Source organism: Pseudopipra pipra, chromosome 23 (assembly GCF_036250125.1).
Source record: "Pseudopipra pipra isolate bDixPip1 chromosome 23, bDixPip1.hap1, whole genome shotgun sequence".
NCBI classification, from domain to species: domain Eukaryota; kingdom Metazoa; phylum Chordata; class Aves; order Passeriformes; family Pipridae; genus Pseudopipra; species Pseudopipra pipra.
Window position 1 is genome coordinate 3,928,765 of NC_087571.1, and position 18,330 is coordinate 3,947,094.

An 18,330-nucleotide genomic window follows, 5' to 3' on the forward strand; every position below is an offset into this window, starting at 1 on the left:
TGCCCTGGGAGCTGTTTGTGGCTCAAGGAACCTACTTCTGCTAATCTGGCCTCAGGCTCTTTGGGAATGACACATCCTAAAGGACTTATTCACTTTTTCCCTCCTGTTGTCCAATTTTCTCTGGGCAGCCTTGGCTTTACCCTTTCAAAGTCGACTTTGCAGCAGATGGGCCTATTTGAAGACCAAAAGCAAGCACAGAAATCAGCAGCTGGTCACCAGAGATTCCCAGGAGGAGATGGAAGGGATCCCAGCAGGCTGCCCAGCACTCTGGCTCAGGCTGACTCACACAAGGAGCCTGGCAAGACACATTTCCTGGGCACTAAGACACAGCCAAGGCTAAAATCACAGGGTGATGCACCAGCAGAAGCTCCTCTGTGTGGGATGCACTTCCAGAGGAGCTAAAGGCTGTGCCAGTGACTGCTGGCAAATGTTGGGAGGGATATGGGAATCCAACAGAACTCCAGGCACTGTGCTGTGCACTTCTGACCTGCCATTCTCCCCCTTGGAATTCCCAAGGGCTGAAGCTGCTTTGATCTCAAGGAGGATCAGCAGCTCTGGGGCAGGAAGTGGAGGAAGCTGGGAAGATAAATTGACCCCCAAAGTCAGGGTCTTCCTAGGGAGTTAAGTCCTCTCTCTGAGATAACATCTATGAGCTTTTTTGGGAAGCTGGATGATGAAATGCAGTGTCCTTATAAAGGCTGATCTTCCCATGCAAGTAGAAAATATTACCTCAGGGAGAAAAGAGGAAATACCACAGGGAAGTGGGTCATTATCCCCCTCCAAACTGCACTATTCTTACCCAGTCAAAGTGAGACTTAAAACACTCCCCAGACAGTTGTTTCAGGTTGGTGTGAGGGGTTTTAGTCATGCAAGACACCCCACACAGGAGAGCTCCTGGCAGAAGGGATGGTTAAACAGGATGGACAATGGATTTTCCTGCAAAAGTAAACCTGGAATTGCTGTGCTGCTGAAGGGAAGCAGCCCCAGCTGCCCTGAGCCAGCCCAGCCCAGCCTCTCGTGCACCACTCGGGTCCCTGCGGAGCCATCCTGACTCATCCTCTGCCCAGCCTTGGCTGACGTGTTTCAGGCCCAAATAATCAGGGTATCCAGGGACCAAAATGCACCCCAGCTGCCTGGGAAAACATCATTACGTGCCCCAGCTCCAGGCACAGAGCTGGAGTCACTCTTTATAAAATCCTCTGCGGCCCCAACATATAAATGTGCTGCAAACAGGCGAGAAACACCTGAGGTTTATATTTTTCTCCCAGAGGCTTTGGTACTGAGTCTTATTTATGCACAGGCTCTGAATGGCATAAAACCCCCTCATTTCTCTAAAGGAAGCTTTTTTTTGGGTTATTTCTGGGTAAGATGCTCAAAGCTGGTGTGCATTAGCATCACTCCAAGAAAGTAAATGGTGCTGGGCTGATTTACACTGCTGGAAGGCTTTGCCTCTCAGAGCATGAATGCATTTATGACACAGCTACACAGAGACTGTAAAGGGAATATAAATGTGTTTTCTAAGGTGCAGCTGTAAGCTACATTTACTCCAAGGCTTGTTTCTGTTGCCCGTGGACAGTGTGAATATGAACCAGATCCAGCTCTTGGTTAGGTTGAGATTTCTTTGAATGGGGCCTGGGAGAACTGACTGCAACTTATCCATGGCTGATACGTTGTGATTTGACACCTGCTGGGCCTTGGCAGCTCCTCTCAGAAAGAAATATTGATTGGGAAGAAAAAATTCGATATAATTGTAGAACAAGGGAGCAGGACATCATTGACACCACTTAGAGCCTGCAGTTCTGGAGAGCCCTTTGTCTCAAGTGGATGGCAAATGTTAATTAAGGTGCCCTCTCTGGCATCAAGTGACTTGATGTATTGTCTCATGGTAAATTTTTCTGTCTGTAAAATGAGAATGATAGTTATTTGGAAGTGGCTGTTCCTGCCAGTGCCATTCTCATGCAGCTGTGAATTCTACCCATCAATCTAACTCTGCTGTAACTATGGGAAACACAGGGAGTGAGGGATTTTGGAGGCAATGCTGGGATCAGTGTCTGTGAGCAGGAGATGATCCTGTCTGGCCTCTCCCCATCCTCCTCTCCGGAGGAATTTGCTCTTCCTGCCTCCTGGAGCAGGGAGGGTGTTTGCCTTTCCTCTTTGCACAGCACAGCAGGGCTGTGGGACATGAAAACCAGGCTTCTGCTCGCTGGGGAAAAAATGATATTAGTGTTTTGTGTCAGCACAAACTCTGGGCTTGAAATTTGCATCCTGAAACTGCTTCAGTCGCTCTCCATAAAATGGGGAACAGCTCGGGAGAAAAACAGCCCCACCTTGGCCATGCCAGGTGTCCCCAGTGCCGTTCAACTTGGGAGAAAGGTTTGGAACATCCTGGTCTCAGCCATTCTCCAGCACGTGCTCAAGGGCTTTGCTGAATCAGAGCATTAATGGGATCTGTGTCGTGTGAGAACTTGCTGTTATTTCATTAAGCAGAGGAGAAGGAAAAGAGTCAATTTAAAAATCGGGAGATGGAAAATCTCCCTGAAACATGCCCGCCCCTGCACTGGAATTGTGTCACAGTCACCAGCCTGGAAGGATTAATTCTGCACTGTCATGAAAGGGGGGACAAGTGGCACTTGCCCTGTGTTTGATAATAGCAGGGGGGTGATGGGTGTGAGTGAAATACAGTTTAAAACCTCCTTCCACATCAAGTTCCCAGACTTGGGAACTTGAGTTCCCAGAGCTCCCAGTTTTTGGGTTTGCCTCTGCATTTCTAGCACACAAGGCAGACATCCCATGGTTTGCTCAGCCATAACCTTTCTCCAGCATTTCCATGGCTGATCTCCTGCTGGTAGGGACAGGAGAATTCACCCTCAAGGACATGGATTTGGTGCCTGGGGAAAGCAAAGCCATCAAACACATCTCCTCTCGCTCATTCCATGTTCCAGTTCCTGATTGTTTGCTTTCTGTTTAAATTTTACACCAGTGGTGGGTGACACAAACCACCCAGGGCATTGTCACACCTGCACGTGCCACTCTGCTCTCTGTGCCCACCTTTATTCTTTTGGGAATCTGTGGGAAAAATGGGAAGGCTGAGGCTTCCCAGGGAAAGGAGGAGCTGCTCTCTGATTGTGGGAGGTTGATGTACCACGAGTTGTGGGTATTCAGGAGGACCTTAAACAGCACCTTTTGCTGCTGGGGCTTGCCAAAGCTTGAGGAGAAATATCAGGGAGAGTGGATTTGAAGGGACAGCACCTTATGAACACAGACAGGAGGTACAAGGTGTCTAAAGCTCTGTTTGTGTAGGTTGTCAGCTGCTTTGTTACGGTGACTTCAGCAATTCCCTCAACCCACTCCACTATTTCTTGCTGGTTTTTATTTTTTCCCCCCTCCACTTTTTGCTGCTCTCTGGATTCATCCTTGTGCACAGCACAGAATATGGTGGGGAACAGAATAATGCCAAGCAAAGCCCTGGCCTATTCTTTTTGGGTCTGTTTATAGAGGGGCTGAGTAAGACACAGGCTCGGCAGTGCACCCCATTGTACTGCACAAAGCCTGCAGAGAGTCTTGGTGATGGAATCCAAAACCCTGTCAGCTGCTGAACTACAGCTCTTTTGATGACTCTGCTTGTTGAGGATAATTAGACTGGTGCAGCACAGACACACACACGGATGTCTCTATTCTTCCTGCAATTGCAGAGCACATGCTGTGAATCCACTATGAGCTCTGGTGAAAACCCAGGGCAATGTTTCCGAGCGGGAGCAAGATTTGGGAGGCCAGGATTTGCTTTCAAAGGTGACTTAAAAACACGAGGGGCATCAGGAGCCAGCAGGGTTAGCACTTGATGTTTAAAAGCACTAAATTTTTAGTGTGTTTTTTTTTTTCTCCAAATTTTCGCTCGTGACCTTTCAAAGGATGGAATTCCCCCCTGACTTGTGTCAGTGTAGTTATCCAGGAGGTGCTGAGGACTGGCAGCATCCTTTGAGCATGGGCTCCACAGCAAAGTGGGAGCAATAATTTAGGGATAAACTTCCTTTATAAGGGGCACTGTGCAGAATTCTGCAGGAACAGGCTGACCTGCTGCCACTGCCACCGAGCCTCCAAGGGGGGGAAGGATAATCAGCATTTAATGCAAACAAGGCTCCATTCAAAGAGTCTGGATATCTGAAATCATGAGTTTCTCTAGCGAGCCTTTGTCTTGAGAATCTCATCAGTAAATTTAAACTGGCTCCTGACAGTGGTATCAGGTCTGTGAGGAGAGAGAAAAAGGGACAGGAAAGATAACACTGGTATCTGTATCACTCCAGACTGATATGAAGCCTGAAAGGGAATTGCATGCTAAGGATCAAGTTATTAACTGCCTGGGGGTTTGACACAGAAGGCACAGAGCAATTTTTCAGGCTCTCTCAGTGACATGGGAGGTCTGGGTTGCACCCTCTGAAGCTCCTCTCCTTCCCAGTGCAGAGAGTAGGATCAAGTTCAGGACCTTGGCTCCGAGACAAAAAACTCATCAGAGACACAGAAGCACAAGCAAATGTTTTCTTGTCACCATGTAATTTTAATACCCAAACAAACCAAGTACTCAGGGACTGGGAAACTTTCTGACATCTCCTCCAGCGTTTGCCAAAGTTAGAGAGCCCTGAAAACCACATCCCAGCAATCCAGGGATTGCTGGCTTCTGGCTGACTTGCCACTGAACTGGGGATTCACTGCACGTGGGGATGCTACTCAGACATTTCAATCTGAGCTCCCACTGCAGCCCGGTGTGTGCAGGCACTGGAAAGGGCTTGGGGTGTGTTCTCCTCCCTGCACACACCCAGCCTGTTCCCTGGCACTTATCCAGCCAGTACTGCAGTGACCTTGGCTGTCCTGGGAGCAATCTTTGTGTAGGGAGGCTCTGGCCTTAAACTGTTTGTGGCAGAAGCATTTTCTTTGCCCATATCAGACCTGAATATCTGATTGTTCCACTTCCCCCCCCCCCCAGCCACCAGATATGATTAATGGCAGTTGTGTCCAGTATCCTGAGTCACTGAGGTAACACAGGGCACTGCTGCTGCCATTAGCATGTCAGGGGGTGATCTTATCACAGGAATGGCTTCTCCTGCCTCTGATAAGGAATGTCCCTCCATCTGAGAATTCTGTACAACGCCATGGAAATAGCTGTTCCATTTAGACCAGACATCTGAGTCTTGTCATTAAGCTGTTGGGCTGAAACTCTCCAGATTTAGGAAGAATATCAAGTATCAGATTTAGGTGGGTGCAAGTATCAGCCTAACTATAGATCTGATGTATATATTTAAGCCTCTCTGTGCTTCGGTTTCCAGACTCTACAGTGGAAATAAAGAGCCCTGTATGGTTTATCACTTTAGATCTTTAAGGTTAGGATGGAGATCCCCCCACCCCCAAACCCAGCGGAGCCACTGGCACGGAACAGTCTGAATCCTGCAGGAATCATCTCCTGGCCCCAACAGCAGAAGATTGCAATAAAGCCAATGAAAAAAAAAATAATAAATCCATGTGCAGAGCAGCCATGGGACTCAGCCCCAAATGCCTGTTTGCTCCAGCCTTCCTCCAGTGCACCTTCCTGGCAGCTGCTAATTCCATTGCACTCCCCGTGTCCCACTGCTCCGTGCAGACCTGCTGGATCCCTGCCAGCACAGATGTACAAAATCCTTCTGAGGCCTCAGTGCTGAGCCCAGGAATTGCAATAGTGAACTGGAGCAGTTAATTGCTCAAACTATTGCTCAAGTTACGATCTCATCTGTTAAACCCCGGCGTGGGCCGAGCTTAAAGGTCAGAGCTTAGACGGGCACGTGGAAAGGGAGGGTCATGTAGGGGAAGGGGGGGTCTTTTCCAAGCACTTCCAGCAGCTTCTTCCTCTTTCACTATTTGTAAACAGGTCACAAACTCTTGCTGTGAAGCTCCTGCTCACAAATGTCCGTGGGCCTGATGGTTTTTATGCAGTACTGGAAGTGTTTTGCTTAGGTGGTTTCTCTGTCACACAATCCACGGCTCCAGCCAAGCCCAAAACTCACTGTCCCGAGTGATGAGCACAGGCAGAGCTTTAGGGGAAGCTTCTCCCTAATCCAACACCTGGATTTTCTGTTCAACAGCTGAAGATTTCCTCCAGAGCTGTTGTTAAAACTTGGAAATCACCCTTCAGTGGAGCCTTCCAAGCTGCTGCTTCTAGAAACGTTTCTATCCATCAACTTCTCCCCTTGGGATGGGGTTTCCCTCCACACCTGGGCCAACACAAGTCCCTACAACTCATGAAAACCCTTCTAAGACTTGGGCTCAGTTGGAGCTTGGGGCATGCCCATGTTTTGGGCTGGTTCTTTGTAGCAGGATGAATTTCAGCCAAGAGCATTTGCAGAAAACTAACACCCTGAAGGCAAGGCCACGGAGGAAGAGAAACCACTTCAAAAGGGAAAGATCATCTGCCACACTTCTTTTTCCATGCTGGATTTTCCCAAACCCTAGAGGAAGGAGAGAGACTTCCAGCCCTGCTGTGTTGCTAAGTCTGTTACCAGGCAAAACATGTTGTAGCAGGCTAGAAAACGTTTTCAAAACACAGGAGAAGATTTTACTGTTTGTAAACTGGGTCTGAGCTGCTTTTCTTTGACAATAATGGAACCCTTAATACCCCTAAATTCTCACAGCCACTGGGAAAGCAAATCCAAATCAGACTGCCTTGGTTTTATCCAGGGCCAGGGGAGCTGACACAGAGTTAAACCAGGTGGTCTTTTGTGGGAGGGAAGAAGGAGGAAATGTGCAGCACAGGGGAAGTGATGAAGCTGAATCACTGTAAATTGTCCAATATCCCTGTCTATCCCATTTTTATGGGGGGGAAATGTTTGCAGTTGTGCTCGGATCCACCCAGGAACACAGCATTACACATTAAACCAATATTATCCACCTGTCTGCAGGAGATAATTCCCCTTTTCCAGGCTGAGGTGATGGGAAGGAACATCCATTTATTTTTGGGAAGCTTTGCCACCTGTGTTATCCTTCACTCTTATCACAGAGAACACAGTGACTGAAAAAGCACAGTACCTCTAATTGAAGCGTTCTGGTTATGAACAGTGATTTACTCAGCTTGAGTAATGACAGGGGCCAGGGAATTATCTTCATTTTTCTAGGCCTGGATGTCTTCTAAAACAACATCTCAGGGCTGTGGCTTGAATTCAGAGTTGTATGAAACTGAAGTAACATTTTAAATGTTATATATTTATATATTCCTGCACATATGTGCACCTAGAATTAAAAAAAAAAAAAGAAAGCAGGATATTTTTTTTTTTTGGTCTCATGCTAGAATTTTAACTTTCTGGTTTCAAGGATGTTTTGGAGGAGTTTAAAGTCTAACATGAAACTTTTAAAACTCTGGATCACTGAACTTGCAGATTCTGGAGGTACATTGATTTCTGCACCGTGCAGGCCAGATAAGTTTCAATAATTTAAATTTGGTCAAAGGTCTTCTTCCATCCTGAAAGAAATTGCAGTCCATCACTAAATTTTCCTATGTTTAGCATTTTATAGACCCAGGTTATAGATTTTTTTTTTTAGTTGCTTGGACCTACATAATAGTTTTAAGTGATCCCCCTGTGGTTTTGATGGCCTGTAAACTGCATTGTGCTTCTCTCCTTTCACAAAGAATATAGCACATGTACAGGGATTATACACAATAGTTGTATTTAGCTGTAGTTAGATCAGAATTAGGTGCAACAGGAGATCCAGAATGAGATGCTAAACGATATTTTGGGGCAACTGGGAAATAACAGTTGTGTGAAATCCTTTTGTAGAGGAAGCCTGTTGTGTTTAGGACCTTGAGGCGTTGGGGATCTGGTCAGGATTTGGGTAAAATGCTTGTCTTGGCACCCAGACTGCAAAATGGGAATTGTAACATCACCTTTGCCTTCCTTCCTTGTTTAAATCAGGAACTCCTTGGGGTAGGGGAAGCAGACAGCACCTAATGGGATGGGCTAATTGCGAAAGAAAGAAATAATGGTTGTGTGCTGGCAAAAGCAGGCAAGGTAGAACTGCAGCTGCTGGTACCACTTCAAAGGGGTGACACACTGCAGTGGTTTGAGCAGCTGCCATGCACAGGTAAAGGCATCCAAAGGTGGTTTGGGCATCACTGTGTAACTTGGAGTAGCTCAGATGAATTGAAGCTGTTGCTGGGAAGGAAGACAGGCAGACCTGTGCCAACAAGGATTTTAGAGGTGAATGGGTATGTCCTTTGACGGACCTTTTATCCCCACAACCCACACTCAGGATGGAAAAAACCGGGCTTATTTAATAACACCTTGATCTGAACACAAGATCCACTTGATACCCGACAGCCTCTCTTGGTTCCTGCCTGGCTCACACGTTTTCTGCCCTTAACTGAGCTGGTCTGTACTAGGTTAGTCTGGACTAACCATCCTAGTAACACTTGGAAACCATATTTAGCCTTTCACCTTTGATTATTTCATCATACACTGGGTGGAAGTGGCTTGCCCAAAGTAACACAGAAGCAGGGAAATAAAAGGAACGTGAGACTCCTCAGCTCCTGTCAGCAGTGCAAGCCCAGGGTCATCCTGGCCATCTGAGCTTTTAAAATGTAGGCACAGAGAAACACTATCAAATAATGAACAATATCAGTTTAGAAGAGACAAAAGGTGTTCTTTATCAGGGGAGTGGGATACATGAAGTTGCTCGAGCTGAATTAGAAGGTGAAAGTACTGCTCAGGATCTCAGTACTGGCTCGATCCCAAACCCTGTGTTTTCCAGCTAACTCCTGTGCCTCTGATCATGTCTCCAGGGGTCCCCTCTGTCCCCTGCCCCAATCAATACCCCCCAGCTCTAACAGAAAGCCAGGAGGCCTCTGATGCCAACAGAGATGGCATTTTGTGACATGCCTGACAGACTCGTCTGACAACTTGGAGCTTTGTTTTGCATAAGCCACCCAAACAGATGGTCACCACTTTTAAGTACCAGCCTGGCTTGTGTTTGTAGGCAGGATCTACAAGCACAGAACTCAAATTTCACTGAATTCCCTGTCTCCTGCTGTAACTGTGGCTTTGGGGTAGAAAACAGAGGTGGGAGAGTTTGGGGGGAAAACTCAAAAGGGCTTTAAGGGGACTTCTCAGTGCTATATTTGAGAGTGAGACGGTGGTTTTACCTCCTTGCCATCTCGGTATTCTCTTTCATTCACACTTACAGAGTAATCTTCTGTGAGTTAAAAAGCATTTTCTAGGGAACAGTGACCTTTAGGGAATGTCCTGTGGCCACACAGTCCTGTCTCTCAGGCTCCCAAACCTGTGCTGTTCCTTGGTGGCACTACTGAGATGTCTGATTTCCGTTTTGCTTCCCGTCTGAATTTTAATGATGAATTATTTGTAGCATTTCCAGCAGGCTGGAACAGGGGCACTAATTGCTACTTCAGATGGGGAAAGTGGTCCCTCTCCCAGCAGAGAGCTGAGCTGTCAAGCAGGGTTATGTCACATTATCCTGAATTTAGTATCATGACAGCTTCACCCGTCTGGCTGCTTAGATTTGCAATGAATAGTTTTTGCACTTGGGGATATTTTGCCCCTTTCTCTGGCTTGCTCCTCGTGTTTAACCTTCTCTGGCTTGTCTGACAAAGCTCTGAGTGCATTTTTATCAAATGTCAGTGTTTTCTTGGGCAAGAACATGACCCATAGACACAGTTCCTCAGCGAGGTAAGAGCAGGGCTGCCTGTCAGCCTTGATGGCACTGTTGTGCAGGTAATAACCAGTTTCATTCATAGGATCAGGCTGCTTTTTTTCTCTAGCTAGTCTGAAAGATGCACATCTGTTTTTCCAGTCGAGCAGAGCATGAAGTCACCAGTCTCCTCTGATCTGCATTTGCATTCACTGTATATAAATGCTGTGTGCTGATCTCAACAGACAACTATAGATCACTGACAGTCCTCAGGAATGCAAGGAGGACTGTGGAAAACACAAGATTTCCTGCGTGCTAGTGGATCCATGAATCCACAGATAACATATGTCCTTAAACTGCATCTGTCTGTCTCTATATTTAGAAAAAAACCTGCCCAAAGACAGGCTGCAAAACCACGGAGTTCTGACCGGTACAAACGGGAAAACTTAAGGAGATCAAGGAACCATCCCGATCCCCCCTGGCTTCATTTGCATCCTAAAGCGCCGGGTCCCACTTCAGGAGTCACTCCGTCTCATCATTAAGTTCCCATTACGTTGCTGCCTAATTAATTAAATGCATAAGCACATGTAGGGAGGGAGATGACACCAGGGCATAAACCGGACAAGAAAACCCGAACCACTTCGGGCTACGCACGGAAATTTTCTTGCATTGCTCCGTCCCTTTTTGGGTGACTTGTACAGGGATTAAAGAAAATCCCCGGGGTGACCAAGCTAAAGTACTCGCGCCAGGGACTTCTTATTTTCACGGCGCGGGAGCGACGGGCTCTGATTTCAATTCAGGGGCGCAAAAACTGCCTCCGTGGCCATCCCCAACTTCCCGGCGGTGCGGGGGCCCTTCAGCACCGCGGCGGGTGGGGACGGAGCCCGGGACGGCACCTGCCTCTCTCTCCCCAGCACCTCGGAGCCAGGCTGGGATGCGACCCGGAGCATCCCTCGGGTCCTGTGGCACCGCCGGGCAGCTCCGGGAGCGCATCCCCCTACTCCGGGAGCGCATCCCCCTACTCCGGGATAGCATCCCCGCACTGCCAGGAGAGTATTCCCCGCTGCCCTGGCCTTTCCCAGAAGGCATCCCAGGGCCACTCCGAGAGCGTATTCCCTCGCTGCCCAGCAGAGCATCCTCTCTCTGCCCCGGCCGGCCGGCAGCGCATCCCCCCGGCTCCGGGAGCGCATCCCTCCGCTGCCGGGAGAACATTCCCCGCTGCCCTGAGCGTTCCGGGAAGGCATCTCCGGGTCGCTCCGGGAGCGTATCCCATCGCAGCCGGGAGAGCATTCCTGCGCTGCCCGGGAGAGCATTCCTGCGCTGCCCAGGAGAGCATCCCCGCTGCCGGGAGAGCATTCCCAGCGCCCGGGAGAGCATTCCCAGCGCCCGGGAGAGAATCCCGCGCTGCCCCGGCCGCTCCGGGAGCGCATCCCTCTTCCCCGGGAGCGCATCCCTCTTCCCCGGGAGCGCATCCCTCTTCCCCGGGAGCGCATCCCCGCGCCCCGGCAGTGCATCCCCCCTCTCCTGCAGCTCATCCCTCGCCTCCGGGCTGCATCCCCGCGCCCCGGCAGCGCATCCCCCCTGCTCCGGCAGAGCATCCCCCCGCTCCGGGACCTCATCCCCGCGCCCCGGCAGCGCATCCCCGCCTGGATCCCCGGATCCCCGGCGCTCCCTCCCGCCGGTCCGGAGCAGCGCCCGCCGCTTCCCTCCGCCGTAAAGCGACAAGGGGAGGGAGGGGGAAGGGGCCGCTCGGGAGACTTACGCCCGTGCTTTCGGGAAGCCCATGGAGAGCAGGATGTCGAGCGAGGAGCCGTGTTTGATGGTCCCGGCGCGGTGCTGGCGGTTCCGCCGGGGGATGACTTTGCTGTACAGCTCGTCCCTGGCAGCCATGGCGAGCGGCGCGGGCTGGGCCATCAGCGCGCAGCCATCGCGGGGCCATCCACGCACCCGCCGCGGGAGCGCTGCCGCTGCCCCGGCCCCGCGCCGAGCGACCCGCCCACCCCGCGCAGCCCCCGCGGAGCCTCCGCGGCAGAGCCGCCGCCTCCGGGTGCGGGAGAGCGAGGGAGGGAGGGAGAGGGAGAGGGAGAGGGAGGGAGGGAGAGAGGGTGAGGGGTGGCCACGGGGGCGTGGGAGGGGAGGATGGGGGGAGCCCACCCGGGAGCCGGGGATGAGACACCCGGGGGGCGGATGCAGGAGAAAGGAAGGTTCCTTTAAAAGAAAACCCAAAAAACCCAAAAAAACCCAAAGAACACAAAAAAAAGACCCACAAAAGCACGTGCACGCGCGATTATTTCCATTTATTTATTTTTTTTATTTTTTTGTTAGATTTTTCTGTTATTTGTAATTTCTATTATTATTTCTATTTCTTTGTCAAATTTTCCATTTATTTATCTGTCATTTCTATTATTATATTTATTTATTATATTGATTTATTTAATTTATTTATTTATTATATTTTCCATTTATTTATCTGTCATTTCCATTATTATTTCTATTTATTTGTTTATTATATTTTCCATTTATTTATCTGTCATTCCTATTATATTCATTTATTTATTATATTTTCGACTTATTTATCTGTCATTTCTATTTTTATATTTATTTATTTATTGTATTTTCGACTTATTTTTCTGTAATTTCTATTATTATTTCTATTTCTTTATTTGTTTATCATATTTTCCATTTATTTATCATTACATTATTACATTTATTTATTACATTTTCTATTTTTATCTGTAATTTCTCCTATTATTTCTCTTTATTTGTTCATCATCATCACAGCTGGGCTTCGCGACCAAAGATTTGGGAAATTTATTTGTTATATTTGCTATTTATTTATCTATAATTTCTATCATCGCTTCTATTTATCTCCATATTATATTTTTCTATTTATTTATATGCGATTTCTATTATTATTTCTATTCATTTATTATATTTTCCATTTATTTCTCTGTAATTTCTATTATTTCCATTATTATTTCCTGCTTTCTTCCCTGCTGTATTTCAGTTCATCCTTCTCATTGTCTTTTTTTTTTTCCCCTTCTTCCCTCTTTTCCCTTCACTTTTAAAGACAAGCAGACCCCGCTGCTGATCACAGCCTGGAATCACAGCCCTGCAAGCAAAGAAAAACCCATTAAGAGGCGTTTTTAAAAATAGTTTATGTCGGGGAAGGAAATCAATATTGGCAGTGACAAATCTATCACTACAGTTGGGAAAACAAAGAGCCCATTTCCATTTTGTTGTATCAATGAAGGGAAAGAAAAAAAACCAAACCCTCCCAGCTCCCTGCTCGTTCCCCTCTTGTGCCAGTTGATTTTCTGCCTCTGGATCCGAAGGCAGGAGGAGAACCAGCCCCTTGCTTTTCCCTTCCCTGTACTGCCTGAACTAAGGATGCCATGGAAATTCAGGGGCCAGGAGGACATGGCACAAAACACTGCTTCTTTTAATAGGTAAAAAGTTAAAAGAAGACACTTTGAACTCCTCTGGTGTTGCTGAGGCACCGGTTCTGTCCTTTACCCCCACTGTTAATTGGCAAGGACTTCATTAGAGTGAAACCAAGGGGTGTTCAGTCCTGGATTTCAGCCCTAAATCAGGATCAGGCAGCCAATCTACTCCATTTTAACAGAGGAGGAGACTTAAGGGTTATTAATAAGAATATTTGCACTGGAACATGGATTGCCAGAGCCCCCAGAAGGGTTTGTCCCCCATGAACTCATCCCAGCCATGCTGGGAGCACCATGAACATGCTGGACCTGCCAGAGGGGAAGATGAAAATCCCAAATTAACACCAGTCCCACCTTCCCACCTCCCAGCCAAGCACTGCAGGCAATTCCCAGGGGAATGTGATCCCTGCCCAGGGATCTGCAGCCAGCAGAAATCTGGGAGGATTGCTGTAGTTTGACTTAACTCACTGTGCCCAAATTAGGCAGGTTTTTGTGCTCCAGCTGCATTTCTCAATCAGGAAATAACAATAAAACCTTAATTTGCTGTGGAAGTGGCTCCCAGGGGCTTTGCCCAGATGGGAATCTCTTCCCTGTAGCTGTGACAGATTCATAGAATCAATTAAAAAACCTAAATCCACGTTATAGAAGTTGCAATGTTGAAGTTTTGTTGGTTGGATGAGTTGCTGCAGCAACTCCACTGGAAGCATAAAAGATGTTACAACCAACAAGAAGGAGCAGAAATAGGATTTCACACATCTAGGCTGTGTACAGTTCCCAATCCATAGGTGAGACTGGCTGGGAATGATTTTCCCAAGAGACCACCTCATGTCCTTGTAACTTCTGTGTCTCTGTGTTTGATCTGGCTGTGCTTCTTTACATGGAAACCCTTTCATTGGGAAGCAATTCCTTTTTTTTTCCCTCAACAATCAAATATATTCCTGGAAATAAAGCTTCCTCCCACCTTTTCTGTTTTTTGATGGAAGGCTGAAAATGAAAGCTGTCTCAGTGAGCAAATAGGGAAAGAGAGTAAAAGCAGAAAGCAAATTTTTAAAAGAGCAAACACAGAGAAAACTGTGTTGCAGTCACCCAAATAAACAGTAATTTTCGTGAAAAAATGGAAATCTATGAAAGGATTGGGCCTGTATGAAATCTGTGATATTCAGTTTATTTAAAATGCTGTAAGATTTTTACAGAAAACCTGTTGTTTTCTTTGGTTTTTTTTCTCACATGGCTATCCTGTTGCTGGTCTGACCCTGGATATTTGTGTGTGCTCACTTACTGCTGCTGCTCACCATTTTCCTGAGCCAGGGCACCAGTTTTTGGGTGCCCAAAGGTTCAAGTTCCTGCAGCAAAAGCCTCCTCTCTGTGCCCTCTGTGCTCCCCTACTATTTCCCCCAGTGAACTGAAAATATTCTCCTTTTACCTACAGGAAAATGCATTCTGAGGGGATTATTTTTATCACTTCCTTCAATGCAACACGGAATTAATTGAGGGGGGAGTGTTTAAAAATGTGCTGCTGGACAGTGAGTGGGAGTGTTGCTGCAGGCTTCAATAGGAAGAGGTCAGGCTCCTGAGGAATTGGAGCCAAATTTAGCCCTCTCCCCAGCCTGATGCTCCCTCCTTGCTGGCAGGCAAAGGGTTTGCTCTCTGACAATGGAAATATTCTGGAATAACCAGCACAACAGCAGGAAATGGAGCAGGGGGTTTGCTTTCCTCCTCCTTTAAAAAAGAAAAAAGGGGTCAGATGCCTTCAGAAAGCCCTTGTTCCAGACTCTGCTTTTGAATTATTACCAGTTGAATTGTGGGGTTGCCCCCGGGGGGAAGGAGGGAGGGACAGGGACAGGATGCAGAGCCCCTCCTGGGCCAGGAGGAGCAGAGGGAATGTTGTCCCTGCTCCCCCCTGCTCCCAGGGAGGAGAGAAAGGAGTCTGCCACAAGGCAAACATTGAGCCCAAGCTGAACAATTGCTGTTTCCTAGACTTTGGGCCTGATCTTGCAATAATTTGCATGCTTTAAGCCATTTTACACACTCAGATATTCCACATGGCAACTTCAGGCCCGTGGGGGAGGGAGGGCTCCAGCCCCTCATCCCTTATCCATCCTTGGCAAATCCATCCTCCAGTTATTTCCCTGCACGTTGAAGTGGTGTCAACACTCAGCCTTTGGGGCTGAGCAGCTGAAGGTGCTAAAAAATTAAAAATAAAACTGACTCCACCCTCAGCACTTCTCCCCCCCCCCCTTTTTTTTTTTTTCCAGTCTCCTGAGTTTCCAAGTGTCAAGAAAGGGTGATTTATCGCTGAGAAAAATGAACAGCTGCCTCACACTTGATTCAAACCAGCATGAAAAGGGAGGCAAAATTATTAGTCAGAGTTTTGACAAAGCTAAGACTAAAGAAACAGCAAAGTCCAGCCCACTTCCTATGCTCCTGGTAACTGCTCCTGTTGGGAACAACTGCTGAAAAAGTGGAAGAACAACATTCCTTAAAGCCTAAAGCACCTTTGTCCAGCTATTTTACCTGTTTGGGCTGGATAATGGGGTCGGAATGAGCATTTATTCCTGGTCCCATCCCACAGGGATAGTTCCCTTCCTTTGCTAAGCATCCATCTGCCAAGGTACTCACACGAGCCTCCTCTCCTCTCATCACTGCAATATTTGAGTCCCTCCAGAGTGTTTAAAAATAGAAAGAGCAGCTGGTTTGTAGAAGGGATCCTGTGCTTTGTCCAGAAGGCTGTGAAAGGACTTTCTCACCCTTCACTGTATCCACCTCACCTCAAACCTCTGCCATGAGGTTTGGGCTCTGGGAGAGTTATTAGGGCAGCAGAGCACTCCTGAAGGACCAGGGATTTTTTTTATCCATCTCCAGCTTTTATTGCTTCAGGGTTTTAACTCCAAATTCTGCTGCAGATGTGGAATTGTGGGGTGGGTTCGTGCTGGGCTTCATTAGAGAGCAGCAGGATGTTGGGCCATGGGCACAGGAGAATTTGCTTTTCCAGCTCGGGTTTCCTTCAAATTCGAAATGTATTTTCCTCCTTTAAAAAGAAAAATCACTTTAATTTCATCCCAATCCCTCTATTTGGGCACGGAGCTGTGGAGTCGAGCAGGAATAAGACAAGAGGCAAAACATCCTCCAGATATTCCAGGGCAGGGGACGACATCCAGTGCAGCTTGCTGAGCCTGCAAGTGAAAGGAAAACAAGATAACATATGTATTTTAAACCTCTAGGAGCTATTTTTGGTCAGGAGGCAATAGGGGATGCTGTGTGAGGAAGGATGGCAGCTTCCCTGGGCAGCTTTAGCAGGATGGCCTTTCATGGGTCATTAGAAACTGGACCAGGAATGGCCAGGGGAGCAGCTGAGGCTTTGCAAAGAGAGATTCCACCTTCTCCTAACTGTGCAGAGCTGAGTTTTTTCCCATATATATATATATGAAATCAGTTGCATTCAGCAAATATCCCTTTGAATTTCTCCTGCAGACTTGTTGGAACAGCAGCACAGACTGGGAGAACTCCAGTGTGCTCTGAACACTCCCAGTCCCTGCTCAGTAACACAGGTGGGATTTGACTAAACCCACTGGTAAATCAGCACACTGCTGTGAAATCCACTTATTCTGGGCTGGAGAAGCCTGGTTTGGCTGGTTCTGCTCTCTCTAAGCCTGGTCTCTGTCAGCAGAAGAACAGTTGAGCAAAAAAAAACCCAAACCCAACATTAACAGGCCCCCAACTTCCAGCCCATGTGCAAGAAACATCTTGATCCTTGGCTGCCTTATCTCTGGGATTCCATGTCTGTGTTCCTGCTGCACTTGCATGAATCCAGTTTATTGCCATGATTATTTATTTGCTGGGGAATGAGCCAGGGAATAACGGGATACAATAGAAAGCTGCTGGGATTTCCCCAGCTCCCCCACACAGGCAAATATGCTGAGCTGCAGGAGGTTGTGCAAAGTCTGCAGCCCTTTCTGCAAAGCCCTTTCTCTTTGACTTTTGCTTGGGTTGGAATTATTATTTTTGCTGGGATTTGTTTAGCTGCATTCCTGGGCCCTTGTCAGAGTCCCTGAAGGAAAAAAATGCTTTTGTTTGGTGGAATATTGAAAAGGAAGGGAAGAAGGGGGTGTTTGTGGTCACTTGAAATCTTCCCAATTCCTTTGTGGAATTGTTTGAAATAAAACAAGGATGGATGATTTTGTTTAGTCTCAAAGGCAGGAATGAACCGACCAAAATCAGAGGAGTGATACTAAGAATTGCTCTGGTTCCTTTTCTCATTTTTCTTTAGTTAGTTTTTGCTTTTTAACTTTCCTCTCTTCGGATACAACCACAGCCTTTGAATGGAGAAGAGAATGAAAGTGCTTCCAAACAGAAGTGGAAATGATCAGTCAAGTTCCACAAAGTTCATTGAAATAGAAATAATAAAACAGCAATAAGGCCAAAATTTGAAAAAAGTGTTGTTAATGTAGTCATCAAACATGCATAAGAGACCAATTTTTAATGTTTATGACAAGAACTTTATCTGGAAAGCAGCAGTTTAATAATGCACATCTTTTTATTAGAGCAGGGGATTATTTCACATGTCCGTGTGTGTCTGTTAGAGATATATTTATGTAGCTTGAGAGGAACTTAAAGATGTAATTTCAATATGAATGAACATCATCCAACATCCTGCTTCAGCTGGAAGTGCCTGCAATTTATTTCATATTTAAATCTTCATTAGATGAATGGCTAAAAGATAGAGGCTGCTCCCTGTAAATTAAATTCCCCCGTCTGTGGCTCCACGTGTAACTCTTTGCAATCATTTACTCCAGTGTCACATCCCTACTTGGAGCATAAATTTCCGTGGTGCTTGGATTTCAGCTGCTCTTCATCTGAGTGATGTGGTGAGTTAAACACACCCAGTTCCAAACTGATCTCTTCTAATCATTCTGAGCATAAACCTTCTGCAAAACAGAGGATAATTAAGATTTAGTGGTGAAGGCCACGGTCCTAAAAGTGCACCCACGTGTTTAACTTTGCTCCTTGCATTCCCAGCAGTGAAATGAAGTCCCTGGATCAGCATTTGCTGGGCTTGGAGCCCCAGGTGAGACTCGATGCCTTACCCAACACATCACTTAAAAAATAAATGCTTTGCCAGTGCTTTGTGGTTCTGTTCGTGCAGCTCTGCCGGGATGAAGCAGCCCTTGAAGTCGGATTATCCTGCTTGTGCTCCTTGTTAGGATTTCGAGGGATAAACAAAACAGGGGAG

General features: G+C 47.1%; 1 protein-coding gene across 1 annotated transcript in view; it reads right to left on the minus strand.

Annotated features, from left to right (window-relative positions):
* Positions 1 to 11,782, minus strand: part of UBASH3B (ubiquitin associated and SH3 domain containing B) — a 64,274-nt gene extending 52,492 nt beyond the window's left edge. Inside the window, exon 1 of the mRNA XM_064634609.1 lies at positions 11,420 to 11,782. Coding sequence (XP_064490679.1) covers positions 11,420 to 11,571 — 152 coding nt within the window. The 5' untranslated portion in view covers positions 11,572 to 11,782. The remainder of the gene's footprint in view (positions 1 to 11,419) is intronic.
* Positions 11,783 to 18,330: the final 6,548 nt, after the last annotated feature.